The sequence below is a fragment of the Pygocentrus nattereri genome, chromosome 11, assembly GCF_015220715.1.
Source record: "Pygocentrus nattereri isolate fPygNat1 chromosome 11, fPygNat1.pri, whole genome shotgun sequence".
In the NCBI taxonomy this organism is placed as follows: Eukaryota; Metazoa; Chordata; class Actinopteri; order Characiformes; family Serrasalmidae; genus Pygocentrus; species Pygocentrus nattereri.
Window position 1 is genome coordinate 2154385 of NC_051221.1, and position 24972 is coordinate 2179356.

General features: G+C 40.5%; 3 gene segments (V, D, J or C); 1 reads left to right on the forward strand and 2 right to left on the reverse strand.

The window, feature by feature from the left end:
* Window positions 1–2280: 2280 nt before the first annotated feature.
* On the reverse strand, window positions 2281–2764 carry LOC108416336 (the record flags this gene model as incomplete). The annotated part of the segment is given in 2 exon segments: window positions 2281–2588; window positions 2716–2764. Coding segments are annotated over 2 exon segments (357 nt in total), but the record flags the coding sequence as incomplete, so codon positions are not given.
* A 7246-nt stretch (window positions 2765–10010) lies between these two features.
* Window positions 10011–11006, reverse strand: LOC108416405. The segment is given in 2 exon segments: window positions 10011–10783; window positions 10922–11006. Coding segments are annotated over 2 exon segments (360 nt in total).
* A 65-nt stretch (window positions 11007–11071) lies between these two features.
* Window positions 11072–13131, forward strand: LOC119264317. The segment is given in 4 exon segments: window positions 11072–11117; window positions 11320–11358; window positions 11520–11588; window positions 12680–13131. Coding segments are annotated over 4 exon segments (477 nt in total).
* The last annotated feature ends 11841 nt before the right edge of the window (window positions 13132–24972 follow it).

A 24972-nucleotide genomic window follows, 5' to 3' on the forward strand; every position in this document is an offset into this window, starting at 1 on the left:
CTCTTTTTCCCCTCATGTCCTGAGCTGCTGTCTGGAGGTGTCCATCCAGGGTCCCTGTGCTTTTTCACAGGCGTGCCCCGCTCTTCAGCATAGTATAAAACCATTCTAACCTCTTTTTCTTCCCTCCCACTCTGTTCTCTCTCTCTGTCTCTCTCGCATGCGTCGAGATGTTCGGTTGGCCTGTCTGGAGGTGCCGATTCGTGTTTGCAGCACTCTGGAATCGGCCCTGTCCCGCTCAACAGAGATTAACACAACCCTTCTAACCTATCTTTCTTCCCTCCCACTCCGTTCTCTCTCTCTATCTCTCTCACATGTGTCGAGATGCACCGTTGGCCTGTCTGTAGGTGCCCCATTCGTGGTTCCAGCGTTCCAGCCATCTTTTTGCACTCTCTTTGTACTGTTGTTCTTGTTTCTGTTCTGTTTCTTCTGTGCGGGTCGACCCACGGGGGTTGGGTTCCTCGGACTGAGCCTTGGTCCCTTCTAAGGTTCCTTCCTCTTAAAGGGAGTTTTTCCTTACCACTGTAGTCACCACAAAATTGGCTTCACTGTGGTGATGCTCATAAGAGGCGTGGACCTGTTTTTCTGTAAAGCTGCTTTGTGACAACCTTGTTGTAAAAAGCGCTATATAAATAAACTTGAATTGAATTGAATTGAATTGACTCAGAAGTGAGTGAGGAATCAAATATGACACCATGGTCATGAAGAGTTTGTGAAGGTTTTATCTCATCACTATCAACATACTTTCAGAGAGGGAGGTGATACCCTCACAGGAAGTATTAGGGTCATAATTAGAACATCAGTTATATTTGTGCTGAATTTAAGTAAATTAGAGCTTAACCATATCTTAACATCACAGATACAGGTAGTTAGAAAGGGAGTTAATATAGATTTGTGTATCAGAAATGTAACAATGAACACATAATCCATTAATGACTGTTGGACTGCATATAAACTATAAAGACAGGGGGGCCCATAACAGAACCCTGGGGAACACCCAGAGCATCAGGAGCAGTGGGGGGATTTGTGTTGCTGTATAGTGAAGAGCAGAGATGAATATTAACTAGTTATATTTCCTCAACAGTTCCATGTACTAAAATACAGGTGATTTGTTTTCTCCTGACTGTTTTAAAATTATAATACTTTCATTTCCACTCAAGTAGAGTAATCTACTTTTTACTGAGTTATTCATATTTATTTCATGATTTATGTGTTAAATTCCATTTTATCTTATTGGTGATATCTGTACTGCTTTGTGATCGGTCACATCTCTTTGAAGTCAGAGTCCATGGTGGGTCACTGTCTAACAGCACATCAACTGCTATTGACCACTGTTTCCATCAGATCCAGTTAGACTCTTGGGAAGTTCTGCACTGTAGGAACACAGAACAACAGTGTAAGTCGTGTAGTGTGAAAGGTGTTGAGAGAGAAAGAGCAGCTTCAAATCAGACTCCAGTGAAAGTGTTGATACTTCAGTGAAATCATGACTGAAGTAGCAGTAAAAGTACAACTGGAGTAAAAAAGTATCAGATCTAAAATCTACTCAAGCTCTGAGTTTCTCTATAGAACTCAGTCCTGAACTGTGAGTTTCAGAGCTGGACCTCCAGTTCAGGTCATTAATGTCAAAACTCCATCATAAATAAATAAATAACAGGAACATTGATCTGCTGTAGATGTTAAATGTTGAGTGGATGGGATTAATTTGGATTAAATCACATGAAAAGGTCTAGATTGTGAGATTAGCACCTCTAAGGGGTTTGTAATGTAATGTTAGTGCTAAGCTAATGGTGCTGCACATGAAGATATTATAACAGCTCTAATTAAATTAAACCCTGATCTTCAAAGATTATAACAGACATAGTTTACATGTTTTTACTGTCTGTGTTTCAGTTTTACAGAGACTTCAGTAAAGATCTGAACTTAATGGCTAAATCTGAATATTATTGAAGAGCCAGAATGTCATGTGACAAAAAAACAGCTGAACTGAACTTGAAAACAGCAATTAAACTAAAATTTCATTTGAAGTCCTTAATTTAGAGGAACTGAAACATTTAAGCTGTTTAATTATTTTAGGCTGAAGTGACAATTGTTATTACAGTCTACTCACCTCTGAATATGATCTCCTACTAAAAGCTGATGAGTCTGAGTTTGTTGAAGGACTTCTTCAGGGACTCCCTCTTTCCATCCTCCCCCTCAGCACCTGCAGTAGAGTCCAGCTGCAGCAGTGCAGTCTCTGTGCAGCTGGACTGAGGGGGGTTTTTGTACACCTACTAAACACTGTGGGAACACGTAGCCACTGTGATAACTCTGACAGTAATAATCTCCTGCATCTTCAGTCTGGACATTACTGATGGTCAGAGTGAAGTCAGATCCAGATCCACTGCCACTGAAACGAGCTGGAACACCTGAATGTCTCCTGGTAGCGTAGTAGATCAGGAGTTTAGGAGCTTCTCCAGGTATCTGCTGATACCAGGATAGAAAGTTATTGTTATAAACTGCAGTGCTGGTTCTACAGTTGATGGTAACTGAGTCTCCTGGAGAAACAGTTTTCACTGCCGGAGTCTGAGTCACAGTCACCTGACCACTGGATCCTGAGAAAATAAAAGAAAAAAAAGGATGAAAACATTAAAAGAAATATTATATAAAACGTAAAATACAACAAAATGTACATCAAACAGGACAGAAATTAATTTACACAAAGGTGAATGAGTGAGTTACCTTGAGTCCAGAGGGTGAGCGTCCAGATGAAGATGGAGACCAAAGTCATGGTTGCTGTGGGTGAAGTTTGTGGGGCAGCAGCTCTCAGTCATGAAGTGTTAAACTCACAGGACTATAAACACTAGCAGAGCACTGAAGCATGGGCTGATCATGCAAAGTGGAGCCTCTATGGAAATGGACTCACCAAACACCTCCATAATAAACACGTCTGATTATTCAGATCTGATTAAAAAGTATCAGCTCAGTTCTGTTCATTCAGTGTTAGACGTTCATCTCTAAAGCTCATCAATAGTTGATGAGTGTAGAAGAGCTCAGGGTGAACAGTGAGGAGTGATGGAGGTTTATGTACAATGACTTCACTGAAATGTAGCACTGTGGTTCTCTTTCAGTGGAGGAACCAAACTCACTGTTAAAAGAGACTTTTATTCTATTTAAACAGGAGATTCATTTAATCCCCTCATTATCAGCTGCAGATCATGATGACCAGCTGGTCTGAGGTCAGTGAGGTTCTCCTGGATGAAGACATTCACAGGTTTTAATGAGAGGTTTGAACTGTTTCTATGACACTTCATCTGATGGTAGTTAGATTAGGAGTTAGGAAAGTTCTAGTTGTTCCACTGTGGAAAGAGGAACCAGTGAATGTTCTCCAGTGCTAGAACGCATCAGTGCTGCTGCATAGCTTCCAGTTCTTTTGAGTTCAGTCTGAGTTCTTTACTGTGATGAATGGTGATGGTCAGTGTTGTTAGAGAGGGAGTTCAGCTGGAGATTCAGTGCAGTGCTGTGTGTTGATCTTGAGGGAGTTTGGCTGAATGAAGCTGAACATCTGGTGAAAGTGCTGCTCTATTCTGGGAGAAAGAGGACGACTCAGGCCTGTTCATGCAGATCTGAGTTCCACCCCACTGCTCTCTCTCTCTCTCTCTCTCTCTCTCTCTCTCTCTCTCTCTCTCTCTTTCTCTCTCTCTCTCTCTCTCTCTCTCTCTCTCTCTCTCTCTCTCTGTCTCTCTCTCTCTCTCTCTCTCTCTCTCTGTCTCTCTGTCTCTCTCTCTCTCTCTCTCTCTCTCTGTCTGACTGTTTACTGCTTTAAACTGCTTGTTTGTGTTCAGCTAGGTGGGCTGTGGGGGGCTGGTTTCACTTCTTCCTTTAGTGCTTCTACAAACTCTGTTTTAATCAAATCTTCCTTGAAAACAACTGTAGAACAAATAGCTGCATTTATTATTTTTTTCACTGTTTTCATCCTTCTGCAATCTGTCTTTGGTACTTTGAACCACCACCTACTGTATTTATCCTTAGGATCAATCCTATCACTTCATCTGGAAAGGGTCTCTCTCCTCTCCTGACAGTCTCACTACTAACGTCCCGCAGGGGTCAGTTTTAGGTCCATTTCTATTGTACAAAAAATCACTGGGATCAAATGCTGTACTTTAATGAACACAACACAATCTGAACAAAAAAAATTTGCAGGAGTTATATAAAAAACTTTCAACACATCACATTCTGTGTATATTTCCATCAAAATCTACAGCATGAGAGATACTGTATCTCTTCCTCCAACATTAGGACTGGTAACATTAAACAGTCTGAAACAATATTCAAACCACACAAAGCAGCAATGATTGTAGCAGATTCTTCAATGATAAAATAGAAAATATTAGACTACAAATCCAAAATCTGCCTATAGATCTCATATCACAACATGATGAGCGCTCTTGCAACCCAAAAGCCCAATTGCTGTCTTTTAGTCCAATCCACACAAATGAATTAGTCACACCGATCAGCTAACCCAAATCATCAACAGACAGTCTTGACCCAGTACCCACAAACCTGCTGAAACAGATTGTCCCCTGTGTTTTTAAACCTCTGCAGTCTGTAATAAATTTGTCCCTGCGATACATACCAAAATCGTTCAGTCTCGCACTCGTTAAACCCCTATTTAAAAAGCGAGATCTTGATCCCAGTGAACTCGCCAACTATAGACCAATTCCCGATCTCCCTTTCATTGCTAAGATCTTAGAAAAGTGTCTTACAGCAACTGTGCTCCTATCTGTAAGAACACTGTCTCCATGAGATGTTTCAGTCTGGCTTTAGACCCTTTCACAGCACTGAAACTGCAGTAACTAGAGTAGTAAATGATCTCCTTGTGTCTCTCAATAGTGGCCATATTTACATACAAGTCCTTCTAGACCTGCAGCGTTTGATACTATCAACCACAAGATCCTCCTTGATAGGATGGAACATCTGGTTGGTTTCACAGGACAGGCTTTGTCCTGGTTCCAGTCTTATCTGACAGACCGTTATCAATTTTTCAGTGTTAACAATAAACACTCTGATCATAAGCTAGTACAATATGTTGTCCCCCAAGGATCTGTGCTCAGGCCACTGCTTTTCTCTCTGTACATACAACCTCTTGTTAACCTTATTCGCTAGTTCAGCATTAGTTTTCACTGCTATGCTATTGACATGCAACTGTACATATCTGCTAAACTGAATGAGGCTCTAAATCTAAATAACCTTGAAGATTGTGTTAAAAATATCAAAACCTGGGTGATCAACAGTTTCTTCTTCTTAATCCTAACATAACTGACTACTACTACATGGACCCAAAGCAGAGAGATCTCAACTCCCAGTTTTATACTAAATTTAAAGGCCGTATGGTCATTCCAAGCACCACTGAAAAAAATCAAGGCATCATCTTCGATTCCAGTCTCTCTTTCGATACACATGCAACATCATTAGAACCACATTTTCACTTGTTTAACATCACTAAACTATATAATATTCTAGTCCTTAGCGACGCAGAAAAGCTGGTGCCTTTATGACCTCCAGGCTGGACCGTTTTACCTGGATGGTCCAATACATTATTAAATAAGCTCCAACTGGTCCTTGGGTTTGCTTGAATCCCCAGTCCTGTGGTCATTACAGTGGTTACCTGTTAAATAGAGTATAAGATCCATCTCTTAACATTTGAGCCCCTGAGTGATGTTTTTTTTGTATTATAATATTTTATATTAATGCTGTTTTCAATTCGGTGTTGACCAGAGGAGGATGGGTTCCCCTTTTAAATCTTGGTTTCTCTCAAGGTTTCCTCCTCTTAGAGAGTTTTTCCTTACCACTGTTGCCATTGGCGACGCTCATGGGGGTTCAGACCTGGATTTTTCTATAAAGCTGCTTTGTGACGACACCTGTTGTAAAAAGACTGATAAATAAACTTTGACTAATGCAGTAAAAGACTAAATGAGGTGAGCTGATATTTTCATTTGAGAAATAATCTGTATGAGAATCAATAACTGACCTTCAATCAATCAATACAGTATTATGTACTTCAAATATGTTTCCTAGTGTGTGTTTACATGAAGACTGTGTGTGTGTGTGTGTGTGTGTGTGTGTGTGTGTGTGTGTGTGTGTGTGTGTGTGTGTTACAGAGAGCTGTGAACTCTGACCTACTTTTTCTGCTGCAGCTTCAACACATCTGATTATTTAAACTACTTATAAACAGTAATTAATAAACAAATAAATAACTCAGTTTTATCTCTAGAATTTCAACTGATCTGTTATTATAATCATCTAATAGTTAATATCTGTGTCAATCCAAATAATGAAGATGATCTCAAATGTACTGATTGTGGCTTAGAGGGAAACATAAGTCTGTTAACTCAATCAATCAATCAACCTTTATTTTGACTCGGAAGTACATTGAGGGCAACCCTCATTTTCATTGTAGCCGAGCATTTACAAAAACAGGGATTGACATGACAAAGAAAATAATAACTACATTTAATCATTTTAAAGTAAAAGAAAATTTTAAATAACAGTGAAAAAAAGATAAAAGTAGATAAAAATAGAACTTGAGATTTAAATGGTAAGAAATTAAGATCAAAAGTAGATAAGAAATTAGTAAGGTAATAATACAATATCACAAATTTAAAAAGTAATGATAAAAAACTATTAAAAATAAAATGAGAGGAAATAAATAAATAAATAAAAAGAGATAAAGAACTAAGGAGAACTAACACAAAAATAAAAGTTATGAATAAATATGATTAAGTAAAACAGGTGCAGGCTGTCTGTAGGTGGTTTGATATTTAAAAAAAGTTTAAAATGACTGAGTGACGCCAGTGAGCCGAGTTTTAGTGTGTCCTGTAGTGAATTCCAGCTGGTGCTGTGACTAAAAGCAGATTTTCCCAGTTCAGTAAAAACTCTTGGTACCTGGCAGCTGATCCAGTTACTAGAGCGAGTCTGATAATTACTGTTATTTGTATTCATCAGTGAAGTGATGTATTCAGGCGAATGACCGGAGAGTGTCTTATAAATAAAAATCAACCAGTGTGTTTCCCTTCGTCCCGTTAAACAGGGCCACCCAACTTTCTCATGCAGCTCACAGTGGTGAGTTCTGTACGGATCTCCAGTGATGAACCTCAGGGCAGAGCGATGCACTGGGTCCAGTAATTTGAGAGAGCTGGAGGAGCATATTTATAGATAACGTCACCAAAGTCCAGCACTGATAGTAAAGCTGCTTCAACTAGTCTCTTTCTGGCGTGCCTGATGGAAACAGGACTGTCTATAAAAATAACCCAGCTTCTGTCAGCATTAGTTTATTTATGTGTGGTTTAAAACTGAGTTTATCGTCCAGCCATATGCCAAGGTATTTATATTCCGTGACTCTCAATAGTGGATCCTGCCAGGGTAGTAATATTTACAGTACTAAAATCAGTATTAAGAGATCTGGAGAACAGCATGAACTTAGTTTTCGTGGCATTTAAAACTAGTTTGTGCTTATATAGCGCCACCTGCAGAGCATTAAATGAGCTCTGTAATTTTCTTGTTGCAGCATGAATAGAACCAGCTGAGCAATATAAAATCGTGTCATCTGTATAAAGGTGAATTTTGCAGTGAATTTTGCAGAGGTTGAAGCAGAGGCGGCAATATCATTTATGTAGATATTAAATAAGACTGGACCCAAAATTGAACCTTGTGGTACACCTTTAGATACAGATACCAACTCTGATTTATAATTATTCAATGTCATGCACTGATTTCTGTCAGTGAGGTAGTTTTGGGTCCAGTCCAGCGCAGTTGCATCAAAGCCAATCTTTTCTAAGTTCTGTAAAAGAAGAGTGTGATCAACTGTGTCGAATGCTTTTGTTAAGTCAATAAAAACAGCTGCACAATGTTTCTTCTTGTCTATGTCTGAATAAAGATCGTTTAAAACCAGTGTCGTAGCAGAGATAGTGCTGTGACCTTCTCTGAAACCAGACTGATATTTAGATATAACAGAATTTTCATGAAGAAATTATTTCAGATGCTGGTTTACTAGAGATTCTAACATTTGTGCTAAACACGACAGTTTTGAGATTGGCCTATAATTATTCAGATCTGTTGTCTCACCACCTTTATGCAGAGGAATTACATGAGCTGTTTTCCAGACCCTGGGAATTCTGCCAGATAAAACTGAAAGATTAAAAATGTATAAAATGTATTCTAAAATAATCGGGGCTGCGAGACGCAATAAAAAGGGGTCCAGCCCATCTTCTCCAGTGGCTTTTCATGGATTAATTTTAGCCAGAGCATTAGCAACTAAATATGGAGAAAATGGCTGGAGTGAGAAGAGACCATGCGTTCTAGAAACAGTAGAGCTGAGATCAGTTTTATTCAATGGGTTTGTGCTATTCCTATCAAAGATGTGGCCGGCTGCAGCAAAATGTGAGTTAAAGGCTTGACATATTTCCTTCTGGGCAGAAATCAGCTGATCGTCAACTGAAACGCTTGTTGGAAAAAGGGGGGAATTATTTTTTTGAGAATTTACTATTTTCCAGAGGTTTTGAGGGTTTCTAGTGCTGGTGATTAAGCTGAGGTTATATTCTGATTTAGCTTTTCTAACAGCAGAAGTACATTTATTTCTCAGCTGTCTAAAGGTAAGACAGTGGTCTCTCTCCCCTGAGCGTCTAGCAGTTGACCAGGCTTTATTTCTGGCCTTAAACAATGAGGAAACTTCACCCGTAGACCAGGGACTTGATCTGTCTCTGACTCTTGACTTTTTGAATGGGGCATGTTTGTTTACCACTGTTAGGAAAGTGTTACTGAAGTGGTTTGGTGCCCCATCATCATCTGTGTAAGGTGGATTTCACTCATTGCTAAGTCAGAAAGGAAAGCTTGCTCATTAAAATGATTAAAATTTCTTCTAACCACCAACCGAGAGCCTGTTTCATTCATACAACTGTTTCTAATGCATCCGATGGGACAATGATCACTTACACCAAGTTCAAAAACTCCTGAGGCAGTAATTTTGTCAGCTTTATTGGAGAGTATTAGATCTATCAGGGTTGACTTGGTGGGTTCTTTCAGATTTGGGCGAGTCGGTTCATTGATTAACTGTGTTAGGTTAAGATTGCCACATATTTCCTTTAAGTGATCGGATGCATTAGAAAGCCAGTTGAGGTTAAAATCACCAAGGACCAGCAATTCAGAAGCACTAAATTTGGATAAAAGATGCGCTAATTCCTCGACTGCAGAGTGTGGGGCAGAGGGAGGCCTGTATATCCCAATTAAAACAAAAGAGTTATTTTTTCCGAGTGAAACCTGGAGGACTAAGAACTCATAACATTTTTCTTTGGATACTGCACATAAAACATTAGCTTGTAAATTTACTCTGGTATAAATAGCAACTCCCCCTCCCCTTGAAACTCTGTCTTTTCTATGGAGGATGAAATTATTTAAAGCTATATCTTCATCAGTGGTACAGTGTCTAAGCCAGGTCTCTGTTAAAATGATTATATCAGGATCAGACTGTGCAGCCAGGATTTTAAGATGATCCATTCTATCTTTTTGTAGTAGGCTTCTAATATTCAGATGGATTATACCTAAACCTTTTCTTAAAACTCTCAAGACTACTCATTGGGTTATCAGTACAGTTTTCTTGGGGGTTTATGGAAATTAGAGATGGTTTAATGCTGATAAGATTATCACAATTAATAAAAACATTAAAATTATGAGGATTATGAGATTTCTTGTAAAAATGCTGGTCCTAGGTCTCCTACTATTAATGACTACTGGTATAATTGAACTTGCATTGTAGGTCTTGAGTTGTCATTTCAAATTAAAAACAGAGTAAAACATATTATGTCCTAAAATCTGAGCACCCAGCCTATTGGGATGAATCCCATCAGATCTATAGAAGGAGGAGCGATTCCAGAAGAGGTTAAAATTGTCTATAAAAGTCAAGCCTTTGGAAAGCTCTTAGCTCTTACCACAGATCCCATAGGAGAGAAAATGGAAATGAAAATATGCCTGACTTCTGGTAATTATGTGTTTTTATAGCAGTTCATGAAATGAACCACATTCAAAATCCTTAAGAGTTGCTAAGTACACTTCTGATCCAAAATTATCAAATTCATGAAGTTATAAAAACCTGTGAGCACTCATGAAGCAAACGATGATATATCTGAGTATCTGAGGAGCTCCTGAAAAAGAAAAGGAAGAAATAGACTCTGTGTGTGACCGTCTCATGTATTTACACTGTAACTGTGTTTGAGTTCACAGGATTAGCTGAGATTCCAAAAATGCAGTGAGATGTTCCATCTAGTGCTGAAGATCCTGTTCCACAGTGAGAAGAATCCTCCAAAGAGAGAACAGTGCTCACTACTGTACTGTTTTGGAGTTGATGAGTTCAGCTGAGTGCAGCTTCAGCAGCTGTTCTCAGATCAGTGAGAGTTTCTGAGTCAGAGCAGTTCCTCTACAGCTGAGGGAGGTTTTTGTATTGCGCTCTAACACTGTGTGAACGGTCTGCTGTTATACTGCTGACAGTAATAATCTCCTGCATCTTCAGACTGAACTCCACTGATCTTTAGAGTAAAATCTGTACCAGAGCTACTCCCACTGAAACGATCTGGAACACCAGACTGACGGTTAGTAGCATAATAGATCAAGAGTTTAGGAGCTTCTCCAGGTTTCTGCAGATACCAGGCCAACCAGTTGTCAATGTTCTGACTGGCTCTGCAGCTGATAGTAACAGAGTCTCCTGGTGAAACAGTCTGAGATCCTGGAGTCTGAGTCATAATTATGTCTCCAAATGACCCTAAAGAAAAAGAAATACAGAGAAAAACAAGTCAGAACATTTCAGAACATCTTCTTTTAATTTTAATTCAGCTGTGATAAAACAGTAAAGTGAGTTAATGCGGCTCCTCACAACTGAAATGTAAACCCTGACATTTACCTTGAGTCCACAGGGTGAGCGTCCAGATGAAGATGGAGACCAAAGTCATGGTTGCTGTGGGTGAAGTTTGTGGGGCAGCAGCTCTCAGTCATGAAGTGTTAAACTCACAGGACTATAAACACTAGCAGAGCACTGAAGCATGGGCTGATCATGCAAAGTGGAGCCTCTATGGAAATCATCTTTCTACCAACACTGAGTAAAGATGATCATATTTATCTGATCTTGTTTGATCAGATGTTTCTGCTCAGGGTGGAATCTGATGTTTAAAGTGCTGCTTTTTATAGAGATGTGGGAAATGAAATCTCTTCTGATTCCCACCAGAGTTTTCTGAAAGAAGACAGTATGATTTGAGCGTTATATGACATTTCACTCCCCCAGATGATCCTTAAGGCATTAAGTGGAGAGGAACAATAAGGGGGTCTCAGAGTTTTGTGGAGGTCAGTAGTGGAAACTTTTGCTGGGAGCTACTTCAGCTCAGCCAGGCTTGTCCAATTCTAGAGAGATTAGAAGTGAAATATCCCCTTTAATGTCCAGCAGAGGGCGCTCTCTTATTGTGCAGTTCTAACTGTCTCTCCCTTTCATTTGAGCGTCTCTGCAGCTACGACTGCCACCCAGTCTGTCTGGATCAGGGCTGGAGGACTTTCTGGTGGAGGAAACAATGAAAACAGTAAGAACCTTTTCATCTATTACTTTTAGAAGAACTTTTATCTAGAACATTTTCTACCAATTTAAAACTGTATATTTAGTCTTTAGGAAGTTCAGTTTGTCTGTTGTGTAAATTCTAAAGGACCAAGCGAGTCCTCAGTTTAGATATTTCACTGCTTATAAAATAATCCTTGTTGGGAATAAAAGGCAGAACGTGTGCAGATCTACAGTGTGTAGTTTATTCCATTATTAGATGATTGTAGAACCCATTAATATTGTATTATAGGTCAGAAATAGTGCGTGTAGAGGCTGAAGAGAGCGGCATGTTTAGAGCAGGAGGTTTTTGTACAGCCATTAAACCAGTTTGTATCACTGTGGTACACTTTTGGTGGAGGAACCAAACTGTCAGTTGGAAGTAAGTCCACTTTTCCTCCTTATTCAAAAGGAATCTTTTATTAAAATGATCATGGATCAACAGTACAGACGTACTTGATGTACTTGATCAGTTCTGATCCAAATTTGAATGTATTTCATTAGAACTTGGCTGAAGTGTGGCGAGCGTGGAGCTTTAGGCTTTACCACGAGCTCCTGTTTCTGAACTGGATTTCTTTTCTTTAAAACACTAATATTTCCTAAAGGTTTCCTGTGAAGTGTTCAGTAATGACATTTCTTTAAAAAGATCAGATGTAGAGCTGGATTGTAGTGTCAGTGTTGGGCTCCATTACAGCAGTTCTGTCTCCATCTGGAAGCCACAATGTGGAGGTTATTATGAGCGGCGTTTTCTGCTCTAAAGCTTTGAAGCCATAGTACATGGAGACTGCAGCTCCATTTATTTAGGGATTATTTATTGTTTTGGAGGAAATAAAATCATGTTCCATTTCAAATTTCCCATCACAGGATGGGCAGAATGTCCGAGTTTTACTGAGTGAAATTCAGTAATATTTTCTAATGTAAATTGAAATGAAGTGCAGCTATGAATGTGATTGGAAATATGAGTTTGTGTGTGAAACGGTTGAGTTTAAGGTTGTAATTAGAGTTTGGTTTTTAATGCATCACTGAACTCAGTTGTGCTCTGTTAGAAATAAGGGAAATGAAACTGTGTGTGTGTCCTAGGTGTGGCCGCGCCCACCCTCACGGTCCTGCCCCCCTCCAGCGTGGAGCTGCAGCAGGGGAAGGCCACACTCGTGTGTTTGGCCAACAAGGGCTTCCCCTCAGACTGGAGGCTGAGCTGGAAGGTGGACGGGAGCAGCTGGAGCTCGGGGGTTAGCCAGAGCCCCGGGCTTCTGCAGAAGGATGACGGCCTCTACAGCTGGAGCAGCACGCTGACCCTCCAGGAGGACCAGTGGCTAAAGAAGACAGTGACCTGTGAGGCCACCAAGGACTCCCAGACTCCTGTCAGCCAAACCCTGAGCAGAGAGCAATGCACTGGGCAGTGAGCGTCCACGCGTGTGGTGGAGCTGCTAGAGCTCCTCTTGATCTTCAGTGAGCTCAAGCATGGCTCTGCTTAATGCTCTGATCTTCATCTCATCACTTCATCATCACAATAAAGATCTTCAGTGTTAATATCTACAGTATTTCATTGTTTATTGTGTTATTTTCTTTATACTAAACCAGCAACAATAAACATGTAAACATTTCTTTGATGGTTAATTTACTGGAAATATGTTTGTTCATTTCTTTAATAAATAAAGCATTTGGTTTAGCAGAACTGCAGCGTTTCATCTTTTATATTGTGATTTTGGAGGATCTATCAGAGTAAAAATCATGAAGAGACACAGTTATTAAGATCATAAATTTATTTGTAGTTTTTTATTTCCAATGTCAGAGATTTAAAAAAATGATCAAAAAAATGAGGAAAATAATCAAACAAATAAACAATCAGATAAATAAATAAATAAACAGCTCCATTTTCAGTCACTTCACTATAATCACATTATTACTAAATCATCCTTCATTTTTGTCTGAATGTAATGTTTCTGATTCAGAGACTCTAAAGACCTGCAGAATCTACCAGCAGCGTTCATTAACCTGAACACACTGATCCCTCACACTGTTTCCCACACAATCAGACATTTACTCGTTCCGTTTATTTAGGTTCTTTATGTGTTATGAATTTCTTAAAGTGAGTGTCTGTTATGACGGGTTAAAATCCCAGCATCCTCTCAGGCCTGCTTTCTTAGAACACCTGAAATTTCTCCGCCTCTATTAAAGTTTATGTTATTATATTATAGAGAATCTGTTTTACACACGAATGTGACGGATATTTTCTCTTACATGTTTGTTTAAATTCTCACGATTCAAAGTGTTTCTCACAGTGTTTTAACAGCGTTTGTCTGAACTTAAAGCCTATGGGTCTCCTGTAGATTACATACCATGTCTCTGCTGTTGACATGAATTGACTGGGATTTAAGCTGAAAACACATTTTGGTCTTTAAAACTGACAAATTAACTCAGTTTAGTGTAAAAGTCTGAAGTGTGCAGTCAGTGGTGGACAGAGCAGTGTAGACTGCTGTGAGAGCAGATTACTATGAGTGGCTCAGTCATATTTAATCTGATGAAGATGATGAATCATCAGTGATTGTTGGGGGGACAGCAGACCCTCATAGTACAGTCAGCCCTTTAGGTTTGAGCCTGAGAGAAATGAAGCTGCACCTGAAAACCACAAAGATCAGACCAAGGAAAGATCAGTACCAGTAATTTCTATGAAGTAAACTGTCATAACTCAGCCAGGAAATCACTGATTTTAACTCCAGATCATTGTGAAATGAGGGGCTATGAGCCGAAATTCATTTCAATTTTAATGAAGCATCGTGCAGCTGGTGAGTGAAGCGAGATTTACAGATGTCACTACTGTGACTAATTCATGTTTATATCTGAATTATCTGTTATAAATTATTCATAAATGATTTCCAACATTAACTCCTTAAATGTCCAGGCTTCTTAGATAGTGAGGCTTATGATTCAGTAACTGCAGGGATTCCAGTGCAACCTGATTGAGCTATTCTGTGGTTATAGAAGTGTGTAATAAAACTTTGGGCCTGCCGGTGGTCCTGGCCGGTGGTCCTGGCCATTTAAGGGGTCAACTTTCACCTCAGTGCAGTAGAACATTCCCAGTTAAGTCTATGAAATCCTCTGACACTTCACTAAATCACTGGTTTCCACCTAAATGAGACGGATGAGATTTTATGGAGTAACACTTTTAGTCCTGATCAAACCAGCCAGCTGAATGTGTAACAGTATTAGACAGAAAGAGCTTGAAGTCCCCACCAGTTCTTCAAGCTCGCTCCTGTTAACACAGGACAGATGGAGTTGTTATGCGGTCACCTGCTACCAGTCAGTCAGTACCTATTATCTGACCCCTGCCCACCATGTGGACATTCATTCAGAACGTTCTGTCTTCTGTTTGGGTCTTTGAGCTTCTGAATGGCTGGTTTCTCTGATTGTCTTCATCCATCTTGTAGCTGGTTGTTCTCCTCGTCTTTTACCCTCAACTGTCCTACAGTTAAATGTTCTCTTTCCACTGAACTGTTCTTCTCAGAAAGTGTTTAAACTGTGATCTTCAGTTTGGGTATCTGGGCTGTGAGAAGGGAGGTGAGGCTTCATTTGGTTGAGGATCCATTTTCTTTACTGTCCATGTTTCTATCAAAAGTCTTGACCAGCACCAAAGTTCAAAGGCATCTGTACTTTTTCTGTGCCTGTGTCTGTCTTGGTGCCGTCTAAATCAAACTCCTCTTCCAGATCTCCAAGCCCTCTAGACCTGTGGCCCACTGTCTCACTGGATTCATCACACAGCCTGACATAAATCAGTGAAACTGAACTTGAATATAAGGAAAGGGGTCTGATACTGAAGCCCATACTTCTCTAGGACTTCCAAAACTACTTCTTCTCAGTGACTCCATGTTGTTAGAGAGGGAGTTCAGCTGGAGATTCAGTGCAGTGCTGTGTGTTGATCTTGAGGGAGTTTGGCTGAATGAAGCTGAACATCTGGTGAAAGTGCTGCTCTATTCTGGGAGAAAGAGGACGACTCAGGCCTGTTCATGCAGATCTGAGTTCCACCCCACTGCTCTCTCTCTCTCTCTCTCTCTCTCTCTCTCTCTCTCTCTCTCTCTGTCTCTCTCTCTCTCTCTCTCTCTCTCTCTCTCTCTCTGTCTCTCTCTCTCTCTCTCTCTCTCTCTCTGTCTGACTGTTTACTGCTTTAAACTGCTTGTTTGTGTTCAGCTGGGTGGGCTGTGGGGGGCTGGTTTCACTTCTTCCTTTAGTGCTGATAACTGTGGGCGTGTCTTGGTCTTAGTGTATCAAACCTCCTTTAACTCATCAGGGGATCATTAAGCTCTGCATCAGGTCAGTCAGGTGTGTTAGAGTGAGAATACAGTAATATGTAGAGTGTTCAGTCTCCAAGACTGGAACTGACCACCACTGTGGGTCAGTCTTTGAGAATAAAACATAGAAAGAAATAAGCCAAAAAGGTCTAAATCAAGTTCAGCAAAGCTCCAGCTAAATGTGGTGAGGTTCTACAGTGTGGGCACTGAAGATAGGAGTAGTAATAGTAGAAGAAACTGCACAGAGAGACATTTTTAGGCAAGTGTTTCACTTCATGTCAGCCTAGAGGCTTCACATGTGGTAAATACTGTGATTGCAGCTATTTGCTCAAGCAGGATTAGTAATAAAAGTGTTACCAGAACAAGTTTCTTTCCCTGTTATACCAAACAGTGGCCTAGTTTAAGAAGGTCCACTTCAAGAAGAACAGAACAGTTATAGACCAGAACAAAATACACACAGCATCTGACTTCAGCAAGTAAACCCACTTTATCACCGCAGGAGATTTACCAGTTTATAGTGGTGCCTTTTAGCCAGTGGCTGATTGATGATCACAGCGCTGTGTGGTTTAGTATCCTAAGCTGGTGTAAAAGAGACTCAGTTCAGAGTCTAATGTTGCTGATTAACAGACCTATGGAGTCTGAAATGGATCATGATGTGATGGTCCTGTAGAAGACCATGTAGTGAGGTTCTTCTGAGGGAAGTAATGGGAGTATAAACAGTGTAATAAGTGCAGTGGGGAATGAAGCTCCAGCTGATTCTCCTGGGCTCTTTATTACAGTGTACAGAGAGTAATGGTGCAGCAGGAACATGGCCAGTGGGAAAACCCACAGCAGCGTTCCTGCACGCCTCCCAGCTCCACACTCCAGGATCAGTAGTGGGAGTTTTATTGATCAGTGTGGGAGGGTGGAGCTCCAGGAGACTGCTGGGAGGGGCTGAGTTGGGCTGTGGCTCCCCCTGCTGGTCAGTCTGCCTGTCAGACTGCATGGTGGGTCACTCTGTCTAACAGCACACCAACTGCTGCTGACCACTGTTTCCATCAGGTCCAGTTAGACTCTTGGGAAGTTCTGCACTGTAGGAACACAGAACAACAGTGTAAGTCATGTAGTGTGAAAGGTGTTGAGAGAGAAAGAGCAGCTTCAAATCAGACTCCAGTGAAAGTGTTGATACTTCAGTCAAATCATGACTGAAGTAGCAGTAAAAGTACAACTGGAGTAAAAAAGTATCAGATCTAAAATCTACTCAAGCTCTGAGTTTCTCTATAGAACTCAGTCCTGAACTGTGAGTTTCAGAGCTGGACCTCCAGTTCAGGTCATTAATGTCAAAACTCCATCATAAATAAATAAATAACAGGAACATTGATCTGCTGTAGATGTTAAATGTTGAGTGGACGGGATTAATTTGGATTAAATCACATGAAAAAGTCTAGATTGTGAGATCAGCACCTCTAAGGGGTTTGTAATGTAATGTTAGCGCTAAGCTAACGGTGCTGCACATGAAGATTTTATAGCAGCTCTAATTAAATTAAACCCTGATCTTCAAAGCTTATAACAGACATAGTTTACATGTTTTTACTGTCTGTGTTTCAGTTTTACAGAGACTTCAGTAAAGATCTGAACTTAATGGCTAAATCTGAATATTATTGAAGAGCCTGAATGTCATGTGACAAAAAAACAGCTGAACTGAACTTGAAAACAACAATTAAACTAAAATTTCATTTGAAGTCCTTAATTTAGAGGAATTGAAACATTTAAGCTGTTTAATTATTTTAGGCTGAAGTGACAATTGTTATTACAGACTACTGACCTCTGAATATGATCTCCTACTAAAAACTGATGAGTCTGAGTTTGTTGAAGGACTTCTTCAGGGACTCCCTCTTTCTCAGGACTGAGAGAAACATCCATTTCATAATCTGTCCAGATCCTTATAATAAACTTTAGAATAAATGAGACTGGAGCTGAACTCTACAGCTAGTTCCAGACCTGTGGAGATCAGGAAATAAACCCCTAAAACCACAAAGCATTTCCAGTCTAATGAACAGAAGAACAAACTCCATCTAAAGTCCTGATTTCCACAGAGTGTTTTATTGTGTGTGTCCATCCTCCCCCTCAGCACCTGCAGTAGAGTCCAGCTGCAGCAGTGCAGTCTCTGTGCAGCTGGACTGAGGGGGGTTTTTGTACACCTACTAAACTCTGTGGGAACACCCAGCTATTACTGATCCAGTGTCCACTCTGACAGTAATAATCTCCTGCATCTTCAGTCTGGACATTACTGATGGTCAGAGTGAAGTCAGATCCAGATCCACTGCCACTGAAACGAGCTGGAATACCTGACTGTCTCCTGGTAGCGTAGTAGATCAGGAGTTTAGGAGCTTCTCCAGGTTTCTGCTGGTACCAGGCTAATCCCTCTTCTCCACCACTCCAGCGGTAAACTGCAGGGCTGGTTTTACAGCTGATTTGAACTGTTTCTTTTGGAAGTGAAGAAATGACAGGAGGCTGAGTCACAGTCACCTGACCACTGGAACCTGGAAACCAAAAAATAATAAATACATGTAGATTAAAACTTTAGTTTTATACATTTATTTATAAATATTAAAAACATGTAAAACTCATTTTATATATATATATATATATATATATATATGTGTTAACAATATATTTTAAAGATTATACGTCCCTTGTCCAGTTGTACAAAGAGGCAAATGAGTGAGTGACCTTGAGTCCAGAGGGTCAGCGTCCAGATGAAGATGGAGACCAAAGTCATGGTTGCTGTGGGTGAAGTTTGTGGGGCAGCAGCTCTCAGTCATGAAGTGTTAAACTCACAGGACTATAAACACTAGCAGAGCACTGAAGCATGGGCTGATCATGCAAAGTGGAGCCTCTATGGAAATGGACTCACCAAACACCTCCATAATAAACACGTCTGATTATTTAGATCTGATTAAAAAGTATCAGCTCAGTTCTGTTCATTCAGTGTTAGACGTTCATCTCTAAAGCTCATCAATAGTTGATGAGTGTAGAAGAGCTCAGGGTGAACAGTGAGGAGTGATGGAGGTTTATGTACAATGACTTCACTGAAATGTAGCACTGTGGTTCTCTTTCAGTGGAGGAACCAAACTCACTGTGAAAAGAGACTTTTATTCTATTTAAACAGGAGATTCATTTAATCCCCTCATTATCAGCTGCAGATCATGATGACCAGCTGGTCTGAGGTCAGTGAGGTTCTCCGGGATGAAGACATTCACAGGTTTTAATGAGAGGTTTGAACTGTTTCTATGACACTTCATCTGATGGTAGTTAGATTAGGAGTTAGGAAAGTTCTAGTTGTTCCACTGTGGAAAGAGGAACCAGTGAATGTTCTCCAGTGCTAGAACGTATTAGTGCTGCTGCATAGTTTCCAGTTCTTTTGAGTTCAGTCTGAGTTCTTTACTGTGATGAATGGTGATGGTCAGTGTTGTTAGAGAGGGAGTTCAGCTGGAGATTCAGTGCAGTGCTGTGTGTTGATCTTGAGGGAGTTTGGCTGAATGAAGCTGAACATCTGGTGAAAGTGCTGCTCTATTCTGGGAGAAAGAGGACGACTCAGGCCTGTTCATGCAGATCTGAGTTCCACCCCACTGCTCTCTCTCTCTCTCTCTCTCTCTCTCTCTCTCTCTCTCTCTCTCTCTCTCTCTCTCTCTCTCTCTCTCTCTCTCTGTCTCTCTCTCTCTGTCTCTCTCTCTCTCTCTCTCTCTCTCTCTCTGTCTGACTGTTTACTGCTTTAAACTGCTTGTTTGTGTTCAGCTGGGTGGGCTGTGGGGGGCTGGTTTCACTTCTTCCTTTAGTGCTGATAACTGTGGGTGTGTCTTGGTCTTAGTGTATCAAACTTCCTTCAACTCATCAGGGGATCATTAAGCTCTGCATCAGGTCAGTCCGGTGTGTTAGAGTGAGAATACAGTAATATGTAGAGTGTTCAGTCTCCAAGACTGGAACTGACCACCACTGTGGGTCAGTCTTTGAGAATAAAACATAGAAAGAAATAAGCCTAAAGGTCTAAATCAAGTTCAGCAAAGCTCCAGCTAAATGTGGTGAGGTTCTACAGTGTGGGCACTGAAGATAGGAGTAGTAATAGTAGAAGAAACTGCATAGAGAGACATTTTAGGTAAGTGTTTCACTTCATGTCAGCCTAGAGGCTTCACATGTAGTAAATACTGTGATTGCAGCTATTTGCTCAAGCAGGATTAGTTATAAAAGTGTTACCAGGACAAGTTTCTTTCCCTGTTATACCAAACAGTGGCCTAGTTTAAGAAGGTCCACTTCAAGAAGAACAGAACAGTTATAGACCAGAACAAAATACACACGGCATCTGACTCCAGCAAGTAAACCCACTTTATCACCGCAGGACATTTACCAGTTTATAGTGGTGCCTTTTAGCCAGTGGCTGATTGATAATCACAGTGCTGTGTGGTTTAGTATCCTAAGCTGGTGTAAAAGAGACTCAGTTCAGAGTCTAATGTTGCTGATTAACAGACCTATGGAGTCTGAAATGGATCATGATGTGATGGTCCTGTAGAAGAGCATGTAGTGAGGTTCTTCTGAGGGAAGTAATGGGAGTATAAACAGTGTAATAAGTGCAGTGGGGAATGAAGCTCCAGCTGATTCTCCTGGGCTCTTTATCACAGTGTACAGAGAGTAATGGTGCAGCAGGAACATGACCAGTGAGAAACCCCACAGCAGCGTTCCTGCACGCCTCCCAGCTCCACACTCCAGGATCAGTAGTGCGAGTTTTATTGATCAGTGTGGGAGGATGGAGCTCCAGGAGGCTGCTGGGAGGGGCTGAGTTGGGCTGTGGCTCCCCCTGCTGGTCAGTCTGCCTGTCAGACTCCATGGTGGGTCACTCTGTCTAACAGCACACCAACTGCTGCTGACCACTGCGTCCATCAGGTCCAGTTAGACTCTTGGGAAGTTCTGCACTGTAGGAACACAGAACAACAGTGTAAGTCGTGTAGTGTGAAAGGTGTTGAGAGAGAAAGAGCAGCTTCAAATCAGACTCCAGTGAAAGTGTTGATACTTCAGTGAAATCATGACTGAAATAGCAGTAAAAGTACAACTGGAGTAAAAACGTATCAGATCTAAAATCTACTCAAGCTCTGAGTTTCTCTATAGAACTCAGTCCTGAACTGTGAGTTTCAGAGCTGGACCTCCAGTTCAGGTCATTAATGTCAAAACTCCATCATAAATAAATAAATAACAGGAACAGTGATCTGCTGTAGATGTTAAATGTTGAGTGGACGGGATTAATTTGGATTAAATCACATGAAAAAGTCAAGATTGTGAGATCAGCACCTCTAAGGGGTTTATAATGTAATGTTAGCGCTAAGCTAACGGTGCTGCACATGAAGATTTTATAACAGTTCTAATTAAATTAAACCCTGATCTTCAAAACTTATAACAGACAAAGTTTACATGTTTTTACTGTCTGTGTTTCAGTTTTAAAGAGACTTCAGTAAAGATCTGAACTTAATGTCTCAATCTGAATATTATTGGAGGAGCCTGAATTTCTGCTGAACTGAACTGGCTTTACTCAATAAATAATTTGAATGAATAAATGCATCATATAAAGTATTGATTATAGAAAATAAACTATGTTTTACAGTGAACTCACCTCTGAATATGATCTCCTACTAAAAACTGATGAGTGTGAGAGTGAAGTCTCTGTGCAGCTGGACTGAGGGGGGTTTTTGTACACCTACTAAACTCTGTGGGAACACCCAGCTACCACTGATAACATGTCCACTCAGACAGTAATAATCTCCTGCATCTTCAGTCTGGACATTACTGATGGTCAGAGTGAAGTCAGATCCAGATCCACTGCCACTGAAACGAGCTGGAATACCTGACTGTCTCCTGGTAGCGTAGTAGATCAGGAGTTTAGGAGCTTCTCCAGGTTTCTGCTGATACCAGGCTAATCCCTCTTCTCCACCACTCCAGCGGTAAACTGCAGGGCTGGTTTTACAGCTGATTTGAACTGTTTCTTTTGGAAGTGAAGAAATGACAGGAGGCTGATTCACAGTCACCTGACCACTGGAACCTGGAAACGAGAAAATAATAAATACATGTAGATTAAAACTTTAGTTTTATACATTTATTTATAAATATTAAAAACATGTAAAACTCATTATATATATATATATATATATGTAGTTTTAAGAAAATATTTTAAAGATTATACGTCCCTTGTCCAGTTGTACAAAGAGGCAAATGAGCAAGTCACCTTGAGTCCAGAGGGTCAGCGTCCAGATGAAGATGGAGACCAAAGTCATGGTTGCTGTGGGTGAAGTTTGTGGGGCAGCAGCTCTCAGTCATGAAGTGTTAAACTCACAGGACTATAAACACTAGCAGAGCACTGAAGCGTGGGCTGATCATGCAAAGTGGAGCCTCTATGGAAATGGACTCACCAAACACCTCCATAATAAACACGTCTGATTATTTAGATCTGATTAAAAAGTATCAGCTCAGTTCTGTTCATTCAGTGTTAGACGTTCATTTCTAAAGCTCATCAATAGTTGATGAGTGTAGAAGAGCTCAGGGTGAACAGTGAGGAGTGATGGAGGTTTATGTACAATGACTTCACTGAAATGTAGCACTGTGGTTCTCTTTCAGTGGAGGAACCAAACTCACTGTGAAAAGAGACTTTTATTCTATTTAAACAGGAGATTCATTTAATCCCCTCATTATCAGCTGCAGATCATGATGACCAGCTGGTCTGAGGTCAGTGAGGTTCTCCGGGATGAAGACATTCACAGGTTTTAATGAGAGGTTTGAACTGTTTCTATGACACTTCATCTGATGGTAGTTAGATTAGGAGTTAGGAAAGTTCTAGTTGTTCCACTGTGGAAAGAGGAACCAGTAAATGTTCTCCAGTGCTAGAACGCATTAGTGCTGCTGCATAGTTTCCAGTTCTTTTGAGTTCAGTCTGAGTTCTTTACTGTGATGAATGGTGATGGTCAGTGTTGTTAGAGAGGGAGTTCAGCTGGAGATTCAGTGCAGTGCTGTGTGTTGATCTTGAGGGAGTTTGGCTGAATGAAGCTGAACATCTGGTGAAAGTGCTGCTCTATTCTGGGAGAAAGAGGACGACTCAGGCCTGTTCATGCAGATCTGAGTTCCACCCCACTGATCTCTCTCTCTCTCTGTCTCTCTCTCTCTCTCTCTCTCTCTGTCTCTCTCTCTCTCTCTCTCTCTCTCTCTCTCTCTGTCTCTCTCTCTGTCTCTTTCTCTCTCTCTCTCTCTGTCTGTCTGACTGTTTACTGCTTTAAACTGCTTGTTTGTGTTCAGCTGGGTGGGCTGTGGGGGGCTGGTTTCACTTCTTCCTTTAGTGCTGATAACTGTGGGTGTGTCTTGGTCTTAGTGTATCAAAGCTCCTTCAACTCATCAGGGGATCATTAAGCTCTGCATCAGTTGAGTCAGTCAGGTGTGTTAGAGGAAGAATATAGTAATATGTTGAGTGTTCAGACTCCAAGACTGGAACTGACCAGCACTGTTGGTGAATCCTTGAATATAATCTATGAGAACAAAATCCAAAAAATCTTGAAAAAAAACAGTCAACACCAAGTTCACCGAAGTAGCAGAAATATTTGGTAGGACTTCAAAAAATGGATGGAGAAAATCGCATCAGTCCACGTACAGACATATTTTAGTAACGCTATGCTGCACTAATCAGAAGAATTCTTAGAACTGAGGCTGTGGATTTTGCTAATACTTCAAATCTGCTTAATCCAGGTTCTTTAACTTAAAGGGAACAAAGCTAGACCTATTATTCCAAGCAAAGATCTGGTTTGAAAGGCCTTGACCTTAAACTTCAGTCTCACCCTCAAGGTCATCCTCTTAGTTGATCTCAATGGGCCTCATTCACCAAACGTTCTTAGGTAGAGATTTCTTCTTAAACCCACTTACATAGTTTTAATGAAGATTCTATCACCCACCAGTGTTTTATTTGGGATTTGCTCTTTGGTAAGAACAGAATCTGCACACACTCAAGAGCACAGAGGTGAGAACATATCTGGGCTTTAAGATCATGTCATGAATCTGAGACTTTCTCTTAGAACCTTCATCAAGAACAAACTTCAGAAAAAACTCATGGGTGAATGAGGCCCATAGACTCAAAACTGTAGCTAGGATACCTGTGATTCATCTACAAAGACATGGCCAAATCATGGACATGGTGATTTACTCAAATCACCCTTTAAAATGCTCTATGAATGTCAGGTCAGGATTTTGTTGGATATGGTCAGGAGGTTCAATCAATTGGACAATCAGGTTTGAGTGTGAATGTCTCTACTCTATTTAAAAGAACAGTGTATGCCATGTCTCAGCCAAAAGAGATTTCTGAGGATCTCAGAAAAACATGTCAGTGTTGATTAGACTGGAAGAAGATCAAAACATTTTCTGATGAGTTTGTGTTCACAGATCCACTGTCAGACCAATTCAACACCACTGTTATCCTTCACTGGAGGGGTGATCCAACAGAAAATGACTCCATGACTAAGATACATAATATTCTGGTAGATCACGAAGAATCTCAGGATATGTCTGAGAATCTGCAGGCCGTCTTACACTGGGTAATGTCAGAGTTCATGAGTCCATCATCAAGCAAACACTGAAGAGGAAGAGTATGTATGGAATGATAGGATGGAGAAAGCCATTACTCTCCAAGAAGAACATTTCTGCCTGTATAAAGATTCCTGAAGACAACCTGGATGAGCCAGAAGATGACTGAAATAATGACATGTGGATGGAAAATGGATCTTTGTGGCTCAAACAAGAAATAATATTTAATAAAACCGAACACTTCCAGCATAAGAACCACGACTGAACTTAGAAACATGGTGGTGGGAGTATCACAGTTTGGGGCAGTTTGCTGGTATTAGACCAGGACAGCTTGCCATCATTTAATGGAGCTATGAATTCCGGAATGTATCAGTAAGTTTTATAGGAGAATGTTAGGACATTAATCCATGAACTGAAGCTCAACAGAAGGTGGTCCTGCAGAAAGACAATGACCCTAAAAACACCAGTTAGTCTATAAAGAACGACTGATGCAGAAGAAATGTTGGA